A 24,119-nucleotide genomic window follows, 5' to 3' on the forward strand; every position below is an offset into this window, starting at 1 on the left:
GCTCCAGTAACTGACACGGCTTTAGTCATTCTTGCTCATTCAAATTAATATAATAATGGAAAACTGTTAGGGGCAGCAGGTAGCCTAGTGGTTGGAGTGTTGGACTAGTAACCGAAAGGTTGAGAGGTCAGCTCTGGGTTTTTGATAAGGTAAAAAAATCTGTCATTAACCCAATGTTCCTAGACTGTCATTGAAAATAAGAATTTGTTCTTAACTGACTAGCCTAGTTAAATAAAGGTATAAAATACAGAAACCCATTTTCTGAACTACTTACTACAGTAGAGTAAAGGTAGCTTTACTGCTAACCGCTTCTATGATGTGATTGGATGTCGCCCCAGCCAGTCTAGATCCAAGATATCATTTGTCTGTGTCACAAATGTATTTATTCTTATTCATATTGTGAATGTAGTCTTTATTGTAAAGCTATACAATAGACAAAGCATTATTTTGGTGGTTTCATTTTTATTTTTGACTGTAACAAATTATCACCATGACAAATTTGATGTTTTCTCTGAAATATTTGTTTTTTAATTAGCAAAAAACCATTAGAATACAAATATCTAATAAAACTAAACCATGTGCAGTTGACATTGTCTGAAATCCTTCTGACTGATTATCATCCTGAACTCTATTCAGAAACCCTTTAACGGCCGTTCAGCTCTCGCTCTCTTTCAACAGAGATACATCATAAACAGTTGGTTTCTTGTTCAGAAAAACTGTCAATTTGAACACTTTCAATACAACACAAAAATAGCTTAGAACAACATTTGTTGTATAAAGGTAGCAAACACACTAACCGTTAAAAAACATTCTCTCTTGAAGCATATTTTCCTGCGTTTCACTTTTCAAAGACTACTCTGCACATACAGTTGGCCCATCATCTCTTCTCCAGTCTGGATCCTGATTAGCACCATAATCTGATCAGTATGGAGCGAACATGGACCCGCACTAATGCAGCTTATCTCAGATCTGATTTCAACAGTGATTTGGTCACATATATGAATGAGAATAGATTAGGCGTCTCTAGAACAAACATTTGTAATGTTATTGAAGGCATATCCTCCACCCCACCTCCCACAAAGCTAACTGCCATTTTCTCATACAACTCTTGTCGTGGAAAATTACAAAATTAGACATACTATGCTGTTTTTACTTCGAGAATTGTTCATTGTTATATGCTAGTCTTTTTTTAGCTGATGCAGGCTTGTCTTATGTGACTTAGTCATTCGTCTGGGCGTACAGATAAGAGCCGGGTGCGACCTAAGTATCTGACATACCGTTTATACTATCTGTAGGAACTCTTCTGTGTGGAAACTTGCATGAAGGAACAAACAAGCTAAACACCTTTTATACACTATGTTCCCCACACCTGTTTGCACACATCTGCGGACTGCCACATAGACAAAGAGGTTGGACTTTTCTATAAAAGCTGAGAGCCAATTCTGTTTGTTTGAGCTTTCAACTCTGGACTATGTTGAGTGGATTGTTGACTGCTCCATTTTTACAAATCTTATAATAAAGTAGTTGTTTGAAATAATCTACAGTCTCACTTTAGAATTTCCATGACACTCTCGAAAGACATTGAACAAAATACAAGACTGAATGTACAACTTTTCCCATGCAAAAATAAAAGCTGATCAGTACCCAAATATATAAAGTACCAGTCAAAAGTTTGGGTACACCTACTCATTCAAGGGTTTTTCTTTATTTGTACTATTTTCTCAATTGTTGAATAATAGTTAAGATATCAAAACTATGAAATAAAACACATGGAAACACGTAGTAACCAAATAGGTGTTAAACAAATGAAAGATTTTTAAATATCAACCCTTTGCCTTGACAGCTTTGCACACTCTTGGTATTCTCTCAACCAGCTTCATGAGGTAGTCACCTGGAATGCATTTCAATTAACAGGTGTGCCTTGTTAAAAGTTAACTTGTGGAATTTATTTCCTTATTAATGCCTTTGAGCCAATCAGTTGTGTTGTGACAAGGTAGGGTGGTATACAGAAGATAGCCCTATTTGGTAAAAGACCAAGCCCATTCTATGGCAAGAACAGCTCAAATAAGCAAAGAGAACAGTCCATCATTACTTTAAGACATGAAGGTGAGTCATTACGGAAAATGGCAAGAACTTTCAACGATTCTTCAAGTGCAGTCGCAAAAACCATCAAGCGCTATGATGAAACTGGCTTTTATGAGGACCACCACAGGAAAGGAAGACCCAGTTACCTCTGCTGCAGATGATAAGTTCATTAGAGTTACCAGCCTCAGAAATTGCAGCCCAAATAAATGCTTCAGAGTAACAGACACATCTCAACATTAACTGTTCAGAGGAGATTGTGTGAATCAGACCTTCATAGTCGAATTGTTGCAAAGAAACCACTACTAAAGGACACCAATAAGAAAAAATAGACTTGATTGGGCCAAGTAACATGAGCAAAGGACATTAGACCGGTGGAAATCTGTCCTTTGGTCTAATGAGTCCAAATTTGAAATGTTTGGTTCCAACCGCCATGTGTTTGTGAGATGCCGAGTAGGTGAACGAATGATCTCTGCATGTGTGGTTCCCACCGTGAAGCATGCAGAAGGAGGTGTGATGGTGCTTTGCTGGTGACACTGTCTGTGATTTATTTAGAATTTAAGGCACACTTAACCAGCATGGCTACCACAGCATTCTGCAGCGATACGCCATCCCATCTGGTTTGTGCTTAGTGGGACTATCATTTGCGCTTAGTGGGACTATCAACAGGACAATGACCCAACACACCTCCAGGCTGCGTAAGGGCTATTTGACCAAGAAGGAGAGTGATGGAGTGCTGCATCAGATGACCTGGCCTCCCCAATCACCCAACCTCAACCCAATTGAGATGGTTTGGGATGAGTTGGACTGCAGAGTGAAGGAAAAGCTCAGCATATGTGGGGACGACTTCAAGACTGTTGGAAAAGCATTCCAGGTGAAGCTGGTTGAGAGATTGCCAAGAGTGTCATCTGTCTTCAAGGCAAAGGGTGGCTATAAAATATATTTTGATTTGTTTAACACTTTTTTGGTTACTACATGATTCCATATGTGTTCTTTCATAGTTTTGATGTCTTAACTATTATTCTACAATGTAGAAAATATTATAAATAAAGATAAACCCTAGAACGAGTAGGTGTTTCCAAACTTTTGACTGGTACTGTAAACAAGAAGCAAACAGAACAAACAAATAAACAATACATATAAATACAAAATATGAATATTTGAGAAGTACATACATATTGATGTCTCTGAGCACTCTTGGTCAAATATCACTGGCAGACACTGTAGCAGAGTGTATGCCAGAGTACTACAGTTGAGTTTTGGTTAATGTCCATGTTATGAATTTGTAACTCCTTAATCAAAAGCCAATAGGTTTAATGTTATAATGTTAATTGAAATGGGCTTATAATAAGACAGGATCATGCTTATGACAAGTCTTATAATGCATTATTTTTATGAAAACACAATTATGCCTGTTGGCTTTGAATAAACTGTCAGACTGACTGAGATGAAAAACCTTTTCAAATATAAAAATTCACCAAAAATCTCCAAACTGAACACTTATGTTTTGTTAAGACATCCATGAAACTTGCATTCTTATTTACATTCAAGCAGTCTTCTTAAAGAAAACACAATTTAATTCATAGACGTGCCATTACCATACACTACATTAAACAAGGTGGGAACACTCATTTATAGTATAATTTTGAATAAATTATACATTTTTAAAAATACCGAACTTTCATTGCTACAATTCACTTTGGCTTCTCTATCTGAGACAATCTGACAGCCATTTGTAATGTTTGCCTTTCTTTTTCCGTGCATCATTAGTTGAATTGAGTTGAACTTTTGATGGATGCGTAATGTGTTGTTGATGCGTTTCATCTGTCCGTCTGTCTGTATGTGTGTGTGTATGCTGGCCCGGCCCAGGGGTACTGGCCCTAAGCTTGGCTCTCCAGCAGTGCTCGGTGGATCTCCTGGAAGGAAGGCCTCTCCTTGGTGTTCCTCCTCCAACAATTCAGCATGATCTTATACACAGAGTCAGGACACAGCACTGGCTGGGGAAGGTAGACCTACAACACATAGACAATCAGGTACAACACAGTAGAACATAGGCAGGTAGATGTACAGCAAAAGAGAGTGAGTCACGGTGAGTGTGTGTGTGTTTCTCTCACCTGTCGTTTCTGATCCCTGAAGAACTCGCCAGTGTTCTCTATGACCTGTTCGTCAGTCAGCTGGGAGTAAGGCTGCTCGTTACAGAAGGTCAGGGTCTCCCACAGCGTCACCCCAAATGCCCACACATCACTGGCTGTGGTGAACTTTCCCTGGGAGTGAAGAGGCAGAACAACAGACATTAGGCTACGTAAGTTATTGATTTCTATGGCTTAAAAATGGGCTAGTTCAACTGATAACCAAAACCTTCATTCACTGGCCCATTACAGTAAACATAAGCGATTTAATGTTTTATCAGGGATTGCACTCCAGTTATAACAATGTAGTCAGGTTAATAATGAGAATGGTCTGATAGCCAGTGGCCTCATTCCGTGAAGTAAACTGAGGTATCTACACTATGTATGACCATCGGGGGGGCACCACGTCTCACCAGTTTCCATCCCTCCCTCCCTCCCTCCTCACCAGCAGTATGCTCTCCCAGGACATCCATCGTATGGGCAACACGGCCCGGCCCTGGATGCGGTAGTAGTCTCCGCTGTACAGGTTCCTGCTCATGCCAAAGTCAGCGATCTTGATGGTGTAGTTCTTCCCCACCAGACAGTTCCTCGTGGCCAGGTCTCTGTGGACAAAGTTGAGCGAGGAGAGGTACCTCATCCCTGAGGCAATCTGAGTGGCCATGTAGCACAGGTTACTGTAGCTGAAGCAGAGAAGAGAAAGAGAGGAGAGTTGACACCGGCTGGAATGCGGTTTCAACCAATTAGCATTCAGGATTAGACCCACCCGTTGTATAATATCTTCATATAGCCTTGTAAATGTGTAAATACAAACTGTAATACAAAACATCTTCTTACATCACATTTCTACATGTTCTCCTCCGTTTGGCACCGCATCGATGTACTGTATCATAAAGCATGATATATTTTTACAGTTTTGGCATGTCAAAGGGTGAAAATGCCATATGGTGTAACTGTTCGAGGTCGATTTAAACAACAACAGTATTGTGAATTGGTGTAATTCATAACAAAAATTATAATATTTAACTTTGGCACACATTTGAAAAACACTAATATCATATGTTGCCACCAACCTTAAAATGCATTTTTGGCTACATAAATGTTTTTTTCTTAAAGGGTCATGATATGACATCAATGCATACTTTGTAGTGGGCCCTTCAATTCAGAAGAAAGTTAATCAAATCTGCCACAAATGCTGAAAAATGTAACATCTCTATCATCTGTCATGACAAGGGATCATTTTAAATGTCATATGATACAACCACTAAAAACCTATTAAAATGGTGTATAATTTAAAAAAAAAATATATAATCTGTTATTAAAGATTAAAACTGCCTCGTGACAACCTTTTAAAGTAGAGTTAAAAGCAACGATCTCCATTATGTCTGTTTTCAGTCACACACCTAGACTGACTATGTCATTTCATTTGCATAGCCAGGTAAACAGAACAGTGGACGTGATAACTTGCAGTGACAGACTTAACGAGAGGCAATTTAGGAGAATTTAGAGTTCACATTATCCATTCTGATAGCTGGGATTATTAGCTATACCATTATACAGGTTCCTGTGGATAAAATTACTAGTCTTTAGTTTACTAGATTATTGTGATAAAGCATATCCACTAGCTATTTTAGCTAGCTTGCTCAGCTTATAGGCTTAACAGCTTGCATTTTAACTCATGTTTTCTAGCTGGTATGCTAAATATCTTTCTAGCTAGCTAGGTTCAGGGGTGGAAATGGGCCGAAACCCTCAGTTCTCCGATCTCCTCTGTGCTTGTGGCTACAACCAAATGTAAAAATGCACTCCAAGCTGCTAGATGACATGTGTTAGTCAATAGTGTAGGGTAATCTGCATTAAAATATATATTTGGAAATAAACTCTAAAAGTCTCAATCATTTAAGGTTTGTAGTCACATGAGGTAAACTAAACCCCATTTGATAAAATCTATGTGCGGTATAAATCTGTGGAAATGCCAGTAATAATTTCACACTAGAACAACATGCACATGCCAAATAAATATTTAGTATGTGTATGTATGCCTTAAGATCTGCTTGATTACGGCAATAGCTTTCAAAGCCTGCCCTCTGGAATTAAAGGGGCAATCTGGGTTTGGTACAAAATATTTGATCATTTTGATCTCATGGATGGTCAATCATTTCCTTCATAGCTCCGTCTATGAATTTGAGAGTTGTTACATTTTTCCATCTGCAGTCCATCGCTGTTGACTAAAGTGCTGCTTTGTTGTTGTTTGAATCCCAGATTCCCCCTTTAAACCTTGCTCATAGCATTACAGACAACGTGGTGAAACTTCTATTATGCATTCCCAAATGCTTCCAGTTACAGAAATATTATTTCCCCCCACAAACAACAATCTCATTTATAGAGGACCAAATTATTTTTGAAAGTGTTTGTGTTTTTCTTTTTTACAGGAACTTCTATATAGACAGTTCCCCAAAATCAGTTGAACCAGTGAGAACCACAATATGGCTGCATGCAATATATCACTCATTTGCATTTCTCAATGTGAATGCATCTGAAATAGTCTCTAAATCAGGGTTCGTCAACTAGGTTTGACTTCAGGCCAAATGTCTTCTGAGCTAATAGTCGGCGGGCCAGGACATAATAGGTATATAATATTAGCAATTATAATTGGCCAACACTACAAATTGAACATTTTTAACACATCTGATTAGTACATAATAAATTCAGTGACAATAACAATAATTTTGATCTGATTACGCTCATAAAATCACCATGTCTCTATTCAATTATTATTTTTGTCTATTTCTCTGTGCCTTGATTGGTTGGGAAAAGCAGGTCTACGTAGCCTACTGTAGGCTAAACTTGTTTTTTAACATCAACATTGGTTCAGAACAAATAGCTTGAAAGCAAGGGAAAATGTTGCTCTCAAAAAAGTATAAAAAAAGGTGGATAATCAAATTGGAAGTTTCAGGATAGAATGTACAGCGAGATATGCGTTCATTTTCCCATATTTTCCCAATGCCAAGCCAGTGTGTCTTATTAGCAATGAAAATGTTGCTGCAAATAATTCAATCTCAGACGTCATTATGAATCTAAGCATGGAACTTTCAAAGTATCTTGAAATGTTAACTGCAAGCTACCCACCCACACACACAGCTTTTTTGGCTGACATATTCTGTCACTTAAACGGCTTAAATCTGCAGTTACAAGTAAGAGGGAAAACAGTCGTGGACAAGGTGGAAAAACTTGAGGCTTTTACTAGGAAGCTTGAGTTGTTCAATTTAGACAGAGGGACCAGGCCGCTGCATTGTCACAGAGGTGATGGAAGATTACATCAAGCTGCTGAGGGACAACTTCTCCACCAGATTTGAAGACTACAGCATGCCCAAGGATATCATTGCGTTTGTACTTGATCCTCTCACAGTCCGCCCAGGTGGATAATTCTCCTCCCTTGCTAAGAAAACGATACCCTTGCTGGATGAGGCCGCAATTCAAACTGAGCTGATTGAATTCCAGACGTCGAGCCAAATCAGCGATGCGCTCAGGGGTGCCCAGTTCTTGAGTGCGTTTTGGGTGGCATGCTCAGAGGAATACAGCACAATAAAGAAATTTGCATTTTATGCGCTAACAATGTTTGGATGACTTACACCTGCGAGTCCTCATTTTCCTCTTTGATTGCAATGTAGACTCACGACAGGAACCAGCTTTCACATAAGTCAACCGAGGATTGCCTGCACATCAAAATCACATCCATCTCACCCGACACACACACACTCCCCCCTCCCCTCACCCTTACCAGACAGTGGGTGCATTGCTGATGAGTGCTAGCTGTCCCTCAGGTTCATGGCGGGACAGGAACTGGTTGAGGTCTCCATTCTCCATGTACTCTGTGATCATGCAGAGGGGGTCACTGCAGATACACACTGCCAGCAGACGGATGATGTTAGGGTCCTTCAGACGAGACATGATCTTAATCTCCTTCAGGAAGTCGTTCCTGATTATAACATAGGAACACAGACAAGGGCAGAGGTTAGAAGTCAGAGGGGAGACTGTGAGAGCTTTGATTAATATATGGGAATATATCTCACAACACACACATTCAAAATGTGTACGGTGCTGGAAGAATCACTCAAAAAACATGTCAATGTGGACAATACATTTGGGTTTAGCATGTGCAGACATTCACTGTATTCTCTAATCAGGAATGTGCCCCCCTCACCTGGCGTTTTTGTTAGCGTCTGATCTTAGCATCTTAACAGCCACCAGTACTGGCTGGTTGTCACTGATGTCGAAGGAGAAATCCTCATCAATAAACTCCTGCATGCCCTCTGCCTCACACAGGTGGACCTGTAGGGGGACGAAACATGGAGACTCAACACACTACATCTAATGGTCACTAACGATGGTTCTAAAGAGCCACAAAGGTTGTGAAAGCTTTTTCTCGAGCTTAAATCACCAGATGAATCTATTCAATGACCCTGATCAATGTTCTTTATCTCAGAAGGGCATAAGAAATTTGTTTAATTGATGTAATGTAAATCATTCACAGAATTGATTTCTGTTTACTATGCGATGTCCAGAGAGCACAAACCTCTCCAAACTGTCCCTCGCCCAGCTTTTCTTTAAAGGTGAGCAGTTTCCTGGGGAACTCTTCCACCGCCACATCCTTCCCTGACAGCAGGTCCATGGTTAGAGCAGGGACCGCGTACGTGTTGCCCCCGGTTACGCCCTGCAGGTTGACGATGTCTGCCTCGGCATAGTGAGGGACTCCTTCCTGGGCAAACGTTGCCGTGGGAGCCTTGCAGGCTGTCACTGCCACCACTGTGCTAGTTAATGCTGGAACCGGAGAAAAGAGTTGAAGATAAAATCAGCAATATGACATGATAATACACAATAGGGCGACTTCATGCTTACAGAACACAGACATCCAATTTTTTCAACCTCCGTAACCCAACTCCCGCATATGTCTTTTCTGGTAATTTAAACCCTGCCTTTGTGTATACTCACCGGCCTCCTCCGAGCTGTGGGAGAACTCAGGCAGCTTGCGTATCAGTCGTGAAGGCTCCTGGTAGTCAGGGCCCAGGGGGAAGATACGCTCGTAGGTGGAGCTAGACTCCTGTTCGCTGAGTGCTGACGATGATGAAGGGTTGTTGTGGCTGTAGGCGAATGTCTCGCTCTGTAGTGACAGACTAGCAGTTAGTTCATCGTCCAGCATCCGCCGCGAGGCCTAGAATAAAGGATGCTGGGGTGAAGAGACACATCTGACCAGTCCTGATTGATCAACACATGGCAAATAGTAAGATTTGTATAATATTTTGCATTTCCTGATAGTAACGAACAGTCACAAACTAACTTTCACATTCAGAGACATGGTGCATCAAAACGCTTATTGGCTCAGATTAAACATGTGTGAACAGGCGGGATCTCTCACCTTCTCCAGCATCTTTTGCCAGACCTGCCTCCAGAGGATGATGACGATGATGGCGACGAGGATGAAAATGATGGCCACCAGGCAGCCAATCAGAATTCTGGTGTTGCTGTCGTCTATTTTGTGGGTGGGGTCATCCCCTGGGGAGGGGATGGGGGAAGACACCATTCGATTGGATGATAGAATTAACCTCTACAGGATTGGTGGGTCCCCTCGGGACGGTTGAGCTAATGTAGGTGAATGTGATTAGCATGAGGTTGTAAGTAACAAGAAAACGTCCCAGGACATAGACATATCTGATATGGGCAGAAAGCTTAAATTCTTCTTAATCTAACTGCACTGTCCAATTTACAGCAGCTATTACAAGTGAAAGAATACCATGCTATTGTTTGAGAAGAGTGCACAGCTATGAACTTAAAAAGTTATTAATAAACCAATTAGGCACATTTGGGCAGTCTTGAGACAACATTTTGAACAGAAATGCAATGGATCAGTCTAAAACTTTGCACGTACACTGCTGCCATCTAGTGGCCAAAATCTAAATTGCACCTGGGCTGGAATAATACATTATGGCCTTTCTCATGCATTTCCAAGACAGTACAAAATAAAATATCCTTGTTTTTTTCTTTGTATTATCTTTTACCAGAACTAATGTGTTATTTTCTCCTACATTCATTTCACATTTCCACTAACTTCAAAGTGTTTCCTTTTCAATGGTATCAACAATATGCATATCCTTGCTTCAGGTCCTGAGCTATAGGCAGTTAGATTTGGGTATGTCATTTTAGACAAATTGGGGAAAAAAGGGTCCGATCTTAAAGCAGGAAGTGGGTTTTGGCCACAGCCATTGCTCACGGGTGGGAGTGTGTGGTAAAAGAGGTAAAAACTGATGTGTGTGTGCAATGCATGTGTAGTGGGAACTGACCTGGTTGAGTGCTGGTGGGGGGGCCACTGCCAGTCTTGGGTGGAGCCAGGGTAGTATTGTACATGGCTGTGTCTGGAAGAGAGTAGACAGACGTAAATCACAAAAAAGCACTGATAATACTTTACAGATTAATATTCAAACCAAGCAAGGTGTGTTTTCACTACAGCACATGATTTGGAGGTGATCTCATGTGTGTGTGTAAACATTTACCGGACTGGAAGGTGATTTCGCTAAACATCATCCAGGCATCAGCGAAGTAGAAATGGCACTTCATAGCACTGGCCATGTGATTGGCCAGAGAGACAGTGATGAATCGGGCGCTGGGATTGACGTCGTCCACCACAGGGCTGAAGGAAAGGGGCGTGGCCTCCCAGTCAGCCTCGGAACGGAAGTAACACACCACCTGGCGGAATGCCTTGATATGCCGCATGAACATGTTGTTACAGTGCACCTAGAGACAGAGCGAGATGGGTGAGCAAGAGGGGAATACGTTGTGAAGAGTGAAATCTGTGAAAATGTGGTCTGGTGATTCGAAAAAGGGTCAAGAAGCTGAAAGATTTAGAACTGTAATGCCTGTTATTTGGGAATAAAAAAAATACCAACTCCCCTTACACACATTGTAAACAGCTGGGAGATAACAGCCCCTGACACCCACACACACACACCCACCCACCCACACCTTCATGGTGGTGAAGTTGCGTGTGCGGTCGAACTCGAACATGATCTCCACGTATCCGTTGGGGAAGCTCTCGTTGGTCCAACCTACGTAATCATAGCCAGGCCACACATTGTAGACGTGGCTGTGGGTGAAGTCATCTAATCCACACATCCCATCAGTCAGCTGGCCCAGGCCCTCCGTCATACTGGAGATGGAGAAGATAGAGAGAAGAACAGATAAAGATATAGCTCAGAGTTTGAGGATTTTGAAGTAGTCAAAATACAAACTAAAAATATGTTTTTTGGGGTGAACCAGAGAGTCTCTGTGTGAACTATCCTTAAGGAGACCTGACAACGTGTAAACGACTACTCGACAACCTTGCTTGACACACAATAATTGCTATTTTCATGTATAATTACCAAGTATTTATTTTACAACGCACAATATTCATTTTGTGAAAGGGAAGCTTGAGAGAAACTATTCCGCTATCTGTTTGTTCAACTTCCCTCCACCCACCACTAGGTGGCAGCATCATCTTTTCCACATTCAACATCTCATCTTGGCAGTGGTATCAAAACCTGAGCAATTTTCTCTTCTCAGACTATATTCACAGACTCAAACTCAGAGAGAGAGGGAGAGAAAGAGAAGCAGAGAGCGAAATAGAGATAGACAGTCTTCTATAGCAGAGACAAACTGAGGGCAGCGTCATGGAGGAGATTATTTAGCACACAGTGGCTCAAACACCAACACAGAAAGGCAGCAAGGATACCCATATAGTCATTTATGTTCTCAAGAAGTCAAGTTTTAGTCCAAAGACACTGACTCAAACTCTCCCACGCGTTCATGCACCAGAAGCCATGTGTGGGTGTAATTGTCTCCGTGTGTGTTCGTAACACTCCAGTGCATTACTGTGCAGAGAAGCATTCTTGTGTGTGTGTGTATGTATGTGTGTGTGTGTGTGTGTATGCGTGACAAAACCACAGTGACCCATGCCTTTGCGCTGTCTACATCCTGCCGTAACAACAGCAACCAGGCAATAACAGGGCCAGCGTGGAACCACAACTCCGAGATTGGTGAAGGAAGGACAAAAGGAGGAGAGGAAGAACTGAGGAGGAGGTTGGATAAACCGAGAGAGAAGAGGGATACTTTAAGACAGGCAGAATGAAAAGGAGAAAGAATAAGGAGATGAAGAAAAAGAGAAAGGAGGAAGAGCAAGATGATGAAGGAGGATGAAAAGTAGGAGCGATGCACACCCACCTATAGATGACGGCTCCGTCGTACACCGAGTCGTTGAAGTGGACAGGCTGTCCCTCTAGACTCATCTGTTCTCCTGCTGGAGCGTTGTAGGACACCAAACCGTCTGACAGAGAGAGGGACTCTGTATTAGCCTATTGAGCTGAAACCTAAGCACTGTTTGCCGTACTCTGTGTAAAGGATGTCACACTGTTTCTTAGCGTGTACAACTTCCTCCTGATTCCACACACACTGAAGCTCGAACTCAGGACCTCTGCCTTGCTAGCACACGTGACCACCCTTCTGAAGCGTCTTACCAGTCAGTGCCATGTGAAAGGCTAGCAATTCGGCGGCGCAATTGGCGACACTTCAGGCTGAGGAGTAAGTTTCACACATCCCCATGTGCTACATATGTCTACCTATGGTTCACAATAGGGAGCTCCTCCACCTCTCCCTCTCTCCTCCCCCTATCTTACCGAGCCATTCACAGCCGTAGAGCTCCACCCTCATGCAGACGTTCATAGAGTGGTCTGAGACGGGCATGAACCTCACGAAGCGGGCGATGATCGGAGGCTCCAGGTCCTTCAGCATGATGTCATATGCATTCCTGTTCCCCTCAATGACCTATAGCCATGTCACCCACAGATAATAATCAATCAATCAATTAGCCTAAATAATAAGCAATAACTCACACATTCCAGTTCCCTTAACCACCTGGATCGCCGTCACAAATCACCAGTAGTACCATTATCAATCAATATTTTATGATCAACATTTTTATATTCCTGTCCCTGTCAACCAATAATCAACTTCATCAATAATCAATAACTGATTGATTACCTGTTTGCCTTGCCTGTTCCTCCAGGAGATCCAGCGGCTGCCGTCACGGCTGTATTTGATCTTGTACATCTGGGCGAACTCGTTGCCGATGCCCCCTGCGTGGCGGCCCTGGGTGCCCACCAGGGTGATGAAGTGGAGGGAACGCAAGTCTATCTGGAGGAACTCCTTCAGGCTGTCTGGTTCCACCGTTCTCTCTGGACACCACGCACCATCACCCTCCTCAAAGTCCAACCTGAGAGAGGGATGAGAGGAGTGGGGAAGTAGAGGGAGAGAGAGGAGAGAGGAAGATAGAAAAACACATAGAAAAAAAGGAGAGTGAGAATGAGCGAAAGGGAGGCAGAAGAACACAGAGAGAGAGAAAGGGTGGAGGGAAAGGAGAGGTGAGTGGAAAGTGAGTGTGGTGGCTGGATGTCAGTTCATACAGCCTATTAAACAAGCACCTTTGTCGTAAATTAATGTGAAAGTGTTCATTTAGGGCTGAGCTGGCAAGGGGAAGCTAGGCCAGAATAAAAATAACATAGATTATGTTCCTTACACTGAGTGCAGGCCACCCACACTCTCCAACACGCACACATATGCACACACACATTCACTCTCTCTCTCTCGGTTTCTTTCTCTCTTGCTCTTTCTAGGCTTATCCACAACAAGCTGAGAGCGGGAATTGATGCGCAGTTTATTGAAAATACACACCCGAACACACGCTATTGAATACTTTTGTGTGTGAGTGCATACGAGTGTACATGAGAGTTCATGTGTGTAGTTCTGGGGGCGCATGTATGTGTCCAGTCTACTAAATTGAAGTTGAGATGTATGTATGTATACACTGAGTTTACAAACCATTAGGAACACATGCTCTTTCCATGACATAGACTGACCAGGTGAATCGAGGTGAAAGCTATGATCCCTTATTGATGTCACTTGTTAAATCCACTTCAATCAGTGTAGATGAAGGGGAGGAGACAGGTTAAATAACTATTTTTAAGCCTTGAAACAAATGAGACAGATTGTGTATGTGTGTCATTCAGAGGGTGAATGGGCAAGACAAAAGATTGAAGTGCCTTTGAATGGGGTATGGTAGTAGGTGCCAGGCGCACTGGTTTGTGTCAAGAACTGCAACGCTGCAGAGTGTGTGTGTGTGTGTGTGTGTGTGTGTGTGTGTGTGTGTGTGTGTGTGTGTGTGTGTGTGTGTGTGTGTGTGTGTGTGTGTGTGTGTGTGTGTGTGTGTGTGGTGTGTGTGTCTACGGTACCTGCCGTATCTAGCGGCAGTGGACTCAGACCACTGACTGGAGGCTGAGATGTCTTCATCCTGAATCTGCCCTCCTGACATCCCCAGAGGGTACCGACACACACCTACAACACAAGACAGCTTTTAGTACACACACATGCAAACACACAGTCACGCACACACCCAAACATGTGCTCAAGTATGAACAACCCGTTATTGAAACAATGTAAAGCATAGACATTAGCTCAAGGAGCTACCAGAGGCAAAGTTACTCGTCACGCGAGCACGGTTCACTGGACCACCTGCACTACACCAAGGTGTGTGGTGGTAACTCTTTCTGAGGTCTCAGACATAAACACACAGTCTGTATTGACCTGGATTATGTGTCTAATCTCATCCACCTGGTGCCATGGTTTTAAATACTATATACTGGGTTTTAATCATAACTCCCCCAGCCCAGCCCAGCCCAGCCAGACCAACCACAGTGGTGGTGTCTATAAACAATAGACCTTCAGACATTAATCATTATTATGAATTATTATAAACCACAGACATACACCCTCCTACTCCCTTCCTCTAAAATCAAATCTCGAGTCATCACAATCTGAAATTGAGAGAGAGGTGGGCGTTTAGTCAGGGTGGGCACAAAAACACATCCCCTCTCCCCAGCACTGAGTGTGGTTGCTTTATTGAAATAAAGAGCAGGGATCCGTTCAACCTCTCTGCCAGTGCAAATATAAGGGGTAGTGAGTGTGTGTGTTTTAGAGAATACCCTCTTGCTCCTGTGTGGTCTTTCCCTGTAGCAGAGTGGAGCGATCAAAGTTAACTGTGGGCGTTTGAACATTTCATCCTGTTTCACTGTGATCCGCTGGGCAAGCGGGTAACTACATGTGAAATAGAAGAGATGGTATCTTTGAACTTTTACAAGCCTGAAATAGAATTTCTTTACTTTGTTTCTGGAAGTAAAAATAGAAGGTGATTTTCCATCAATATTAGCCCAGGGCTGGGAGTTTATGGATGATTTATTGAGGATTATAATAATCACTGGCCATATCATTGCTTCAACGGTCTTCTCTACTCAGTAGAAAACTGATGCTAACCATTAACTTGGAAACAATTGAACCAATGTCTTCTCTGCTTTCCGGCTAAACTCTTTCCCAAACGTGTGTGTGTATACTGTAGTTCCTACAGTGTGTGTGTGTCATAGCACAGAGTCATGCTGGTCAGTATGAGTGGCAGAGGAAGTACAAGGGAACACTTGAGTGAGTGAGTGAGAAAGTGAGTGAGTGAGTGAGTGAGTGAGTGAGTGAGTGAGTGAGTGAGTGAGTGAGTCAGTGAGTGAGTGAGTGAGTGAGTGAGTGAGAGAGAGAGAGAGGTACAGAGGTATAGACAGAGGTACAGACAGACATACAGACAGAGGTACAGACAGAGGTACAGAAAGACAAAGGGACAGAGAGAGAGAAATACCTGTATGCTTATGTGTGTGTATACTGAAATGTACAGAGTATGTGATATCTTGGGGTCAGGCTGGTCCCAGGGAGTGGAGGAGGAAGTGCAGGCCAGGGAGACTCTCCCTTCAGCATGGCCCCTCAGCTCACTTTTTTATCCTTTCTTTCTGTTCTCCTTCCCTCTTCCAAATGTTTGCTTAAAAATCAATATGGGGAAACCTCTCAGGGTTCGTCCTGGCAGTGACGGTAAGACTCGCTCCAGAAACAGATCCGTCCCAAAACAAAAAACTATTCCAGATGTGAGACTACCTTCTCCTCCGCACCTCCCTCACATTCTCCTCTCTTTATCTTCTCCTGTCCGCCCTCCCCCATCTCCTGCCTCCTTCATGCTTAGACAGACATGTCAGCCATAATCATCGCACACTTTTCATATTTCCAGTCTATTAGTGGTACCCTTGGTAACATAATTGCAATCAAATGTGATAACATCTGCAATTCCTCCAATAATAATGTCCGTTTTGATTCATGTGTTGTATTCGGGAACATTTCATTGGCTTTCCAGGCAGCTCTAAGACTCCATAAGCGAGCAGTGAGCAAAACATCCATAATATGTTTTACAACAGTTTACTAAACTCTGGTTAATTAATAGAGATGAAATCAAATTGATTCACACTGTAGATTATAATAAAGTGTGCACAGTACTCATTTGCACAGATCTGTGCACTTTTGCGTGATGAAAATGCTGTGCTTAAAGGTCGACTTTGGGCAAAACCCCCAAAAGAACAGCTTTAAACTGTATAACAATGCACCACCATACCAGGTAATTTAATGCTTAAAAAAAGATGAATAAGATATTTGGCTACAGAAGTGCCATTTCTTACCTATCTCTACAGCTTCCATCCAAAAACAAATCCTGTGAAATGACATCAACACATACTGGAGGTGTTAGGTGCCAGTGGCTAACATAGCTAACGAACTAGCTACGTCGATTGCGGAGCACATGACCAGAATGACAAATCGATGAAGCACCGAAGGCAGAGCACATTTCTGTTTGAAAATTGAGAAAGAGGCAGAGTTGGACCATTTTTCATGTCGAAAGTCGACCTTTAATATATGAGTGGTGGAAGTTGGGCTTGTTGACCATTGTAACGGTTTTCCTCCTCCTCTTCATCAGAAGAGGAGGAGCAGGGATTGAACCAAAATGCAGCGGATTGTGAAGACATGATATTTAATAAACAAGACGGAAAAAAACACGAAACGAAATACACTTGGATGATTAACAAAATAACAAACGGAGTAGACAGACCTGGACGACGAACTTACATAAACACGAAGAACGCACGAACAGGGAAAATAGCCTACACATAAAATAACGATGAACAAACAAACCGAACAGTCCCGTATTGTCACGATCTTTCAAGATCGAACCCAGAAGCAGACCAGGACAAGGAGCGTAGGAAGAAGGTGAGTATTTATTTACAGTGAAATGTGAAAAGGTAGATATATCCAGATGGCGTAGCGGGCAGCAGTGGTGAGTAGATGAGAGGAAATAGGTGAATCCAATGTAGTAGTAGAATCCTCTGTCAACCAGGCGGGAATGGAGTGAATGATCCAGGTGAGTAACTGAAGGCAAAACAAACGGAGGTAAGTTCAAGGCAAGCAATACGTAAATGAAAACAACAAAACAAATTCTATCCAACTGGAGTCTGGTACTCAGGCACAACATACTGTTCATGGCTAACGATCCAGGAGGGAATGGAAGTCAGGTCAGAGCTTTTGAAGGGTAGAGATGATGATCAGGACAGGTGTGCAGATTACTGACGGGAAACAGGTGCGGGTGAAATCAATCTCCCAATGAGCTAATTCGCCCAGCAACCAGACAGGGTGCGTTCCAGGACACCTGAAACACACTCCAGGACAGACACACAGGCAAACCCAGACTCAGGAAGCGGGATTCGTGACAGTACCCCCCCTCCGACGAACGCCACCGGGCGGACTACCTGGAGCGCCAGGATGGAGGCGGTAGAAGTCACGAATCAGGTCGTCATCCAGAATCTGTCGCCGAGGAATCCAACTCCTCTCCTCTGGACCATATCCTTCCCAGTCCACTAGAAACTGGTACCCTCGACCCCGCCGTCTGGAGTCCATGATGCGGCGCACCGTGTAGACAGGACCACCTCCGATCATCCGAGGAGGAGGAGGACGAGGACGAGGAGGCAACAGAGGACTGAGGTGAACCGGCTTGAGACAGGAGACATGAAAAGTGGGATGCACTCTAAGTGTTGCAGGCAACTTGAGTCGAACCACCACAGGATTTATGATTCTCTCCACTACAAACGGACCAATGAACTTAGGTGACAACTTCCTTGACTCCGTCCGTAGAGGAAGATCCCGAGTAGCCAACCAAACCTTATCTCCAACCGTATAAGCTGGGGCAGGAATACGGCGACGGTTCGCCTGTATCTGATACCGGTCAGAAACTCTAAGGAGAGCCTTCCTGGCCCGATGCCAGGTCCTGTGGCAACGACGAATATGGGTCTGGACAGAGGGAACCGAGAGATCCCTCTCCTGAGAAGGAAACAAAGGAGGTTGGTATCCGTAAAGGCATTGAAAGGGGGACATCCCAGTGGCAGATGAAGGAAGGGTATTATGGGCATACTCAACCCAGGGTAATTGAGATGACCAAGAGGTGGGATCAGAGGAGACAAGACAACGCAGTGTGGACTCCATCTTCTGGTTGGCTCTCTCCGCTTGACCATTAGATTGTGGGTGAGATCCAGAAGTGAGACTGACTGTAGCTCCAATGGCCAAACAGAAGGATTTCCAGACAGCAGAGGTAAACTGAGGACCACGGTCAGACACAATGTCACTGGGCAATCCGTGAACCCTGAAAACCTCCCTGACCAGGATCTCGGACGTCTCCGTAGCCGATGGAAGCTTGGAGAGAGGAACAAAATGAGCAAACTTGCTGAATCTGTCCACAATGGTCAGAATGACCGTGTTCCCAACAGAAGGGGGCAATCCCGTGACAAAATCCAGGGCCAGATGCGACCAAGGTCGCCGAGGAATAGGTAGGAGGTGAAGAAGCCCAGAGCTGGGCCGATTGGTACTCTTGTTCTGGGCACAAACAGGACATGCGGCAACAACCCTCCGGGTATCTTCTCCCATGGCAGGCCACCAAAAACGTCTGCGCAGTAGTGCCATAGTCCGAGCAACGCCAGGGTGACAATCTATCTTGCTGGCGTGGGACCACTGAAGGACAGCAGAACGGACCGACTCGGGTACGAACAACCGACCGGGTGGACCGTTACCGGGGCCGGGCTGCGTCCGAAGGGCCGCCATCACATCCTCCTCTATCCTCCATGTAACGGCTCCCACGACAACATTCTGGGGAAGAATCGTCTCAGTCTTGACCCCACTCTCCTCCGTCTTAGAGAACATCCGGGACAGGGCGTCCGCCTTCCCGTTCTTAGACCCAGGTCGGAACGTCAGGGAAAAATTGAAACGTCCAAAAAACAAGGCCCACCTAGCCTGACGGGCGTTGAGACGTTTAGCCGATTGTACGTAAGCCAGATTCTTGTGGTCAGTCCAGACCACAAACGGTTGCTCCGCTCCCTCCAACCAGTGCCGCCACTCCTCCAAGGCATGCTTCACACGAGAAGCTCCCGGTTACCCACATCGTAGTTTCTTTCAGCTGGAGAAAGACGACCAGAGTAGAAAGCGCAGGGATGGAGTTTACCGTCAGTGGAGCTACGCTGGGACAGGATGGCGCCCACACCCACATCAGAAGCATCCACTTCCACAACGAACTGACGGGAAGTGTCAGGTTGAGAGAGAATCGGGGCGTTAGTGAATCGGCTCTTCAAGTCCAGAAATGCTCGGTCTGCCTCAGGAGTCCAACAGAACTTTCTGGTGCAAGACGTCAGGGCAGTTAACGGTGCAGCCACCCGGCTGTAGTCACGGATAAACCTCCGATAAAAATTCACAAACCCCAGGAATCTCTGGAGCTGCAATCTTGTACCGGGCTGGACCCAATCCCGAACCGCCCGAACCTTCTCTTGGTCCATCTTGATCTCTCCCCTGGATATGATGTACCCGAGGAAAGACGTTGTATGGGCGTGAAAATCACACTTCTCCTCCTTCACGAACAGACGGTTCTCCAATAACCGCTGCAGGACCTGCTTGACATGCAGAACGTGGCTAGAAAGCTCCTTTGAGAAGATGAGGATATCATCCAGGTAAACGAACACAAAAATACCAATCATATCTCTCAAAACGTCATTCACCATACTTTGGAACACCGCCGGAGCGTTGGTCAGTCCAAACGGCATCACCTGGTACTCAAAATGTCCCATCGGAGTATTTAACCCAGTCAACCACTCGTCCCCCTCCTTGATCCGAACCAAATGATAAGCATTACGTAAATCAAGCTTCGTAAAAACCGTAGCACCCTGTAAGGAATCGAAAGCCGAGCTCATCAAGGGCAGGGGATACTTGTTCTTAACCGTAATCTCATTCAAACCCCGATAATCAATACACGGTCGAAGAGAGCCATCCTTCTTGCTCACAAAAAAAAATCCTGCTCCCAAAGGTGATGACGATGGCCGAATGAGACCTGTAGCTAGAGACTCCTTGATGTAGGTCTCCAAGGCCTCACGTTCCGGTCGAGAGATACTGTATAACCGTCCCTTGGGAAAGGCAGATCCAGGAAACAGATTAATCGCACAATCATAAGGTCGGTGGGGAGGAAGAGACAGAGCCTTCTGTTTACTGAATACCTCACCCAACTCGTGATATGTTTCTGGAACCAGGGACAAATCAGGAGGAGCAGAGTCACTGACCTGACTGGAAACAGCAGGAGAACAGGCAGTCCTAAGGCAGTTAGCATGACACTCAATGCTCCAACTAGTTACCTTCCCTGTCACCCAATCAAACGAGGGATTGTGTTCCTTCAGACAGGGGTAACCAAGAACCAGAGGAACATGGGGCGAGGACAAAATGAAGAAAAAATAAAACTCTGAATGATTTCCCGACACCAACATCTTAACCGGTTCAGTCCTCATAGTGATCCGTGCCAGACTACTGCCGTTCAGAGTGGTTGCTTCAATGGCTTCCGGAAATTGCTCCTTGGAAAGCTCCAGCTGTTCCACCAAGTCGGCATCCATAAAGTTGCCATCGGCACCTGAATCGATAAAAGCGTTCAGGTCAAAACTCTGATCCTTATTCATAAGGGTCGCAGGAAAACGGGGTCTGACAAGATCCTTGAGAGATTGAAACTGGCTCGCTAAAATTCCTCCCAAATTTAGCGAGCCGGGCAGTTTAACGGGCGCTGTGGACAAGCGGAGTTGTAATGTCCCGATCTACCACAGTAGAAAGAGCTATTGGTCTCACGTCTACATTGGCGCTCCTCCTTAGTTAGCCCGTGTCGCCCCACTTGCATTGGTTCAGAATCTGGTGGCAAGACCCCTCCACTAATCCCGTGTGGAGAATAACGATCAATACGTCCTGGTTCACCTCCTGAACCGAATGGTAACCGAGTTACAGATTGATTGGATAGACCCCACTGCTTCTCCCTCCTTCTCTCTCGGACTCTATTATCAACCCGAATAGATAAAGCGACCAAGCTGTCTAAGTCACTAGGCTCTGGATAAGAAATCAGCTCATCCTTAAGTTCATCTGACAACCCCTTGTAAAAAAACGCTTGTAGTGACTCCTCATTCCAACCACTCTCCACAGCCAATGTCCTGAACTCAATCATAAAATCTGCCACACTGCGAGCTCCTTGGCGAAGAGAGAACAAACGTTTAGCTGCGTCCTTACCTCGGACTGGATGATCAAAAAGCTTCCTCATCTCTCCCGTGAACTCCTGATATGAAGCCGTGCAGGTTCCCTGTCGTTCCCAAACGGCTGAAGCCCATTCCAGAGCTCTTCCACGCAACAGTTCAATAACAAAGGCTATCCTAGCCTTGTCAGTGGCGTAAGAATGGGGCTGTAGATCAAACACTAACCCACACTGCATAAGAAACGAACGGCATTTTCCCAAATCCCCTTCATACTTATCAGGCGTCGGTACCTTGGGTTCACGAAATGGAACCGCTTCAGACACAACAGGTGAGATGGGTGAAACCGGTGGTGAATGAATCACCTGCAAACTGAGCTGATCCTGGACTTGTGTCAAGCTAACAGATAAGTTCTGGATCGAACTCGCTATCTCCTGTAGCGCCGTATTGTGTTGTCCCAATTTCTTCTCCTGCAGGGTAATGGCATGGCAAACGGAGTCCAGGTCCGCTGGGTTCATTACGGGCCGGATCGTTCTGTCACGATCTTTCAAGATCGAACCCAGAAGCAGACCAGGACAAGGAGCGTAGGAAGAAGGTGAGTATTTATTTACAGTGAAATGTGAAAAGGTAGATATATCCAGATGGCGTAGCGGGCAGCGGTGGTGAGTAGATGAGAGGAAATAGGTGAATCCAATGTAGTAGTAGAATCCTCTGTCAACCAGGCGGGAATGGAGTGAATGATCCAGTTGAGTAACTGAAGGCAAAACAAACGGAGGTAAGTTCAAGGCAAGCAATACGTAAATGAAAACAACAAAACAAATTCTATCCAACTGGAGTCTGGTACTCAGGCACAACATACTGTTCATGGCTAACGATCCGGCAGGGAATGGAAGTCAGGTCAGAGCTTTTGAAGGGTAGAGATGATGATCAGGACAGGTGTGCAGATTACTGACGGGAAACAGGTGCGGGTGAAATCAATCTCCCAATGAGCTAATTCGCCCGGCAACCAGACAGGGTGCGTTCCAGGACACCTGAAACACACTCCAGGACAGACACACAGGCAAACCCAGACTCAGGAAGCGGGATTCGTGACACATATGGTGCGACAAACACAGACACAGGAGACAACCACCCACAACGAACACTGTGAAACAACCTACCTAAATATGACTCTTAATTAGAGGAACGCCAAACACCTGCCTCTAATTAAGAGCCATACCAGGCAACCCATAAACCAACATAGAAACAGAAAACATAGAATGCCCACCCAAACTCACGTCCTGACCAACTAACACATACAACAAACTAACAGAAATAGGTCAGGAACGTGACAACCATAGTACAGGTGTAGGATCTTAATTTAATCACCCTGTAGCAGGACACCTTTCCAGGACATTTCTAACTTGTATTGTATTTGAGGTTCAAAAAGGCTTCTGAAGTTTGCAATTTCCACTTTTTAAGAATTGATTTTACTTTACGAAAAATACATCAACCCCATCAAAAACAATCCACATAATATTTCACATTTCCTGTTGCTGCAGGATTATTTTCCTGCTGTAGCAAACTGGATCAAATATCCTACAACTGTAACTCACCACTGATCTATGAGTGAGAGGAGAAACATGAGTCCATTCACATACAGGTGTACACTGCAAACAGAGGCAGGGAGAAAGAGAACCAGAAAGAAAGAGAGAAAAATAGGGGGAGACTAGGCCTGACTTTGCATGCATTCACAGAGCAATTGTCACGCCCTGGCCTTAGTATTCTTTGTTTTCTTTATTATTTTAGTTAGGTCAGGGTGTGACATGGGGAATGTTTGTGTTTTGTTGGTTTTGGGTGTTTCTATGGTAAAGGGGTTGTTGGGTGTAGTATATGGGTTTGTGTTGAGTACATGTGTCTAGCGTTGTCTATGTATGTTTAGTTGTCTAGGAGAGTCTATGGTTACCTGAATGAGTTCCCAATTAGAGACAGCTGATTTCGGTTGTCTCTGATTGGGAGCCTTATTTAGGGTAGCCATAGGCTTTCATTTGTGGTGAGTAGTTGTCTATGTGATACGTTTGTAGCCAGTGTGTGCACATCGTTGTTTAGCTTCACGATCGTTTTCTTGTTTTGTTTAAGTGTTTTTGTTTCGTGTGCCTTCTTCGTTAATGAAAAAGGAGATGGCTTATTTTCCTAAAGCTGCATTTTGGTCCGTCAATCCTCCACACGATCGTGACAGAACTACTCACCAATACAGGACCAAGCGGCATGGAAAGCGGCAACAGGACCCACCTACACAGGATTCGTGGACATGGGAGGAGATACTGGATGGTAAGGGGCCGTGGGCACAACCGGGAGAATATCGCCTTCCTCGTGAAGAGCTGGAGGCAGCTAAAGCCGAGAGGAGGCGATA

General features: G+C 44.3%; 1 protein-coding gene across 4 annotated transcripts in view; it reads right to left on the bottom strand.

Moving 5' to 3' along the window:
* Positions 1 to 426: 426 nt before the first annotated feature.
* The window catches only part of LOC129855417 (discoidin domain-containing receptor 2-like), a 64,477-nt gene continuing 40,784 nt past the window's right edge, over positions 427 to 24,119 (bottom strand). For 2 of the 4 annotated variants that reach the window (XM_055923063.1, XM_055923062.1), the window contains exons 4-18: positions 14,522 to 14,624; positions 13,275 to 13,506; positions 12,911 to 13,058; positions 12,459 to 12,561; positions 11,223 to 11,406; positions 10,754 to 10,994; positions 10,544 to 10,615; positions 9,622 to 9,758; positions 9,198 to 9,417; positions 8,782 to 9,026; positions 8,410 to 8,537; positions 7,987 to 8,184; positions 4,657 to 4,891; positions 4,197 to 4,346; positions 427 to 4,094 (exon numbers count right to left, since the gene is read on the bottom strand). In XM_055923063.1, coding sequence (XP_055779038.1) covers positions 3,963 to 4,094; positions 4,197 to 4,346; positions 4,657 to 4,891; positions 7,987 to 8,184; positions 8,410 to 8,537; positions 8,782 to 9,026; positions 9,198 to 9,417; positions 9,622 to 9,758; positions 10,544 to 10,615; positions 10,754 to 10,994; positions 11,223 to 11,406; positions 12,459 to 12,561; positions 12,911 to 13,058; positions 13,275 to 13,506; positions 14,522 to 14,624 — 2,528 coding nt within the window. In that variant the 3' untranslated portion in view covers positions 427 to 3,962. The remainder of the gene's footprint in view (positions 4,095 to 4,196; positions 4,347 to 4,656; positions 4,892 to 7,986; positions 8,185 to 8,409; positions 8,538 to 8,781; positions 9,027 to 9,197; positions 9,418 to 9,621; positions 9,759 to 10,543; positions 10,616 to 10,753; positions 10,995 to 11,222; positions 11,407 to 12,458; positions 12,562 to 12,910; positions 13,059 to 13,274; positions 13,507 to 14,521; positions 14,625 to 24,119) is intronic. The other 2 variants (XM_055923064.1, XM_055923065.1) reach the window with 2 other exon arrangements.

Source organism: Salvelinus fontinalis, chromosome 5 (genome assembly GCF_029448725.1).
Source record: "Salvelinus fontinalis isolate EN_2023a chromosome 5, ASM2944872v1, whole genome shotgun sequence".
NCBI classification, from domain to species: Eukaryota; Metazoa; Chordata; class Actinopteri; order Salmoniformes; family Salmonidae; genus Salvelinus; species Salvelinus fontinalis.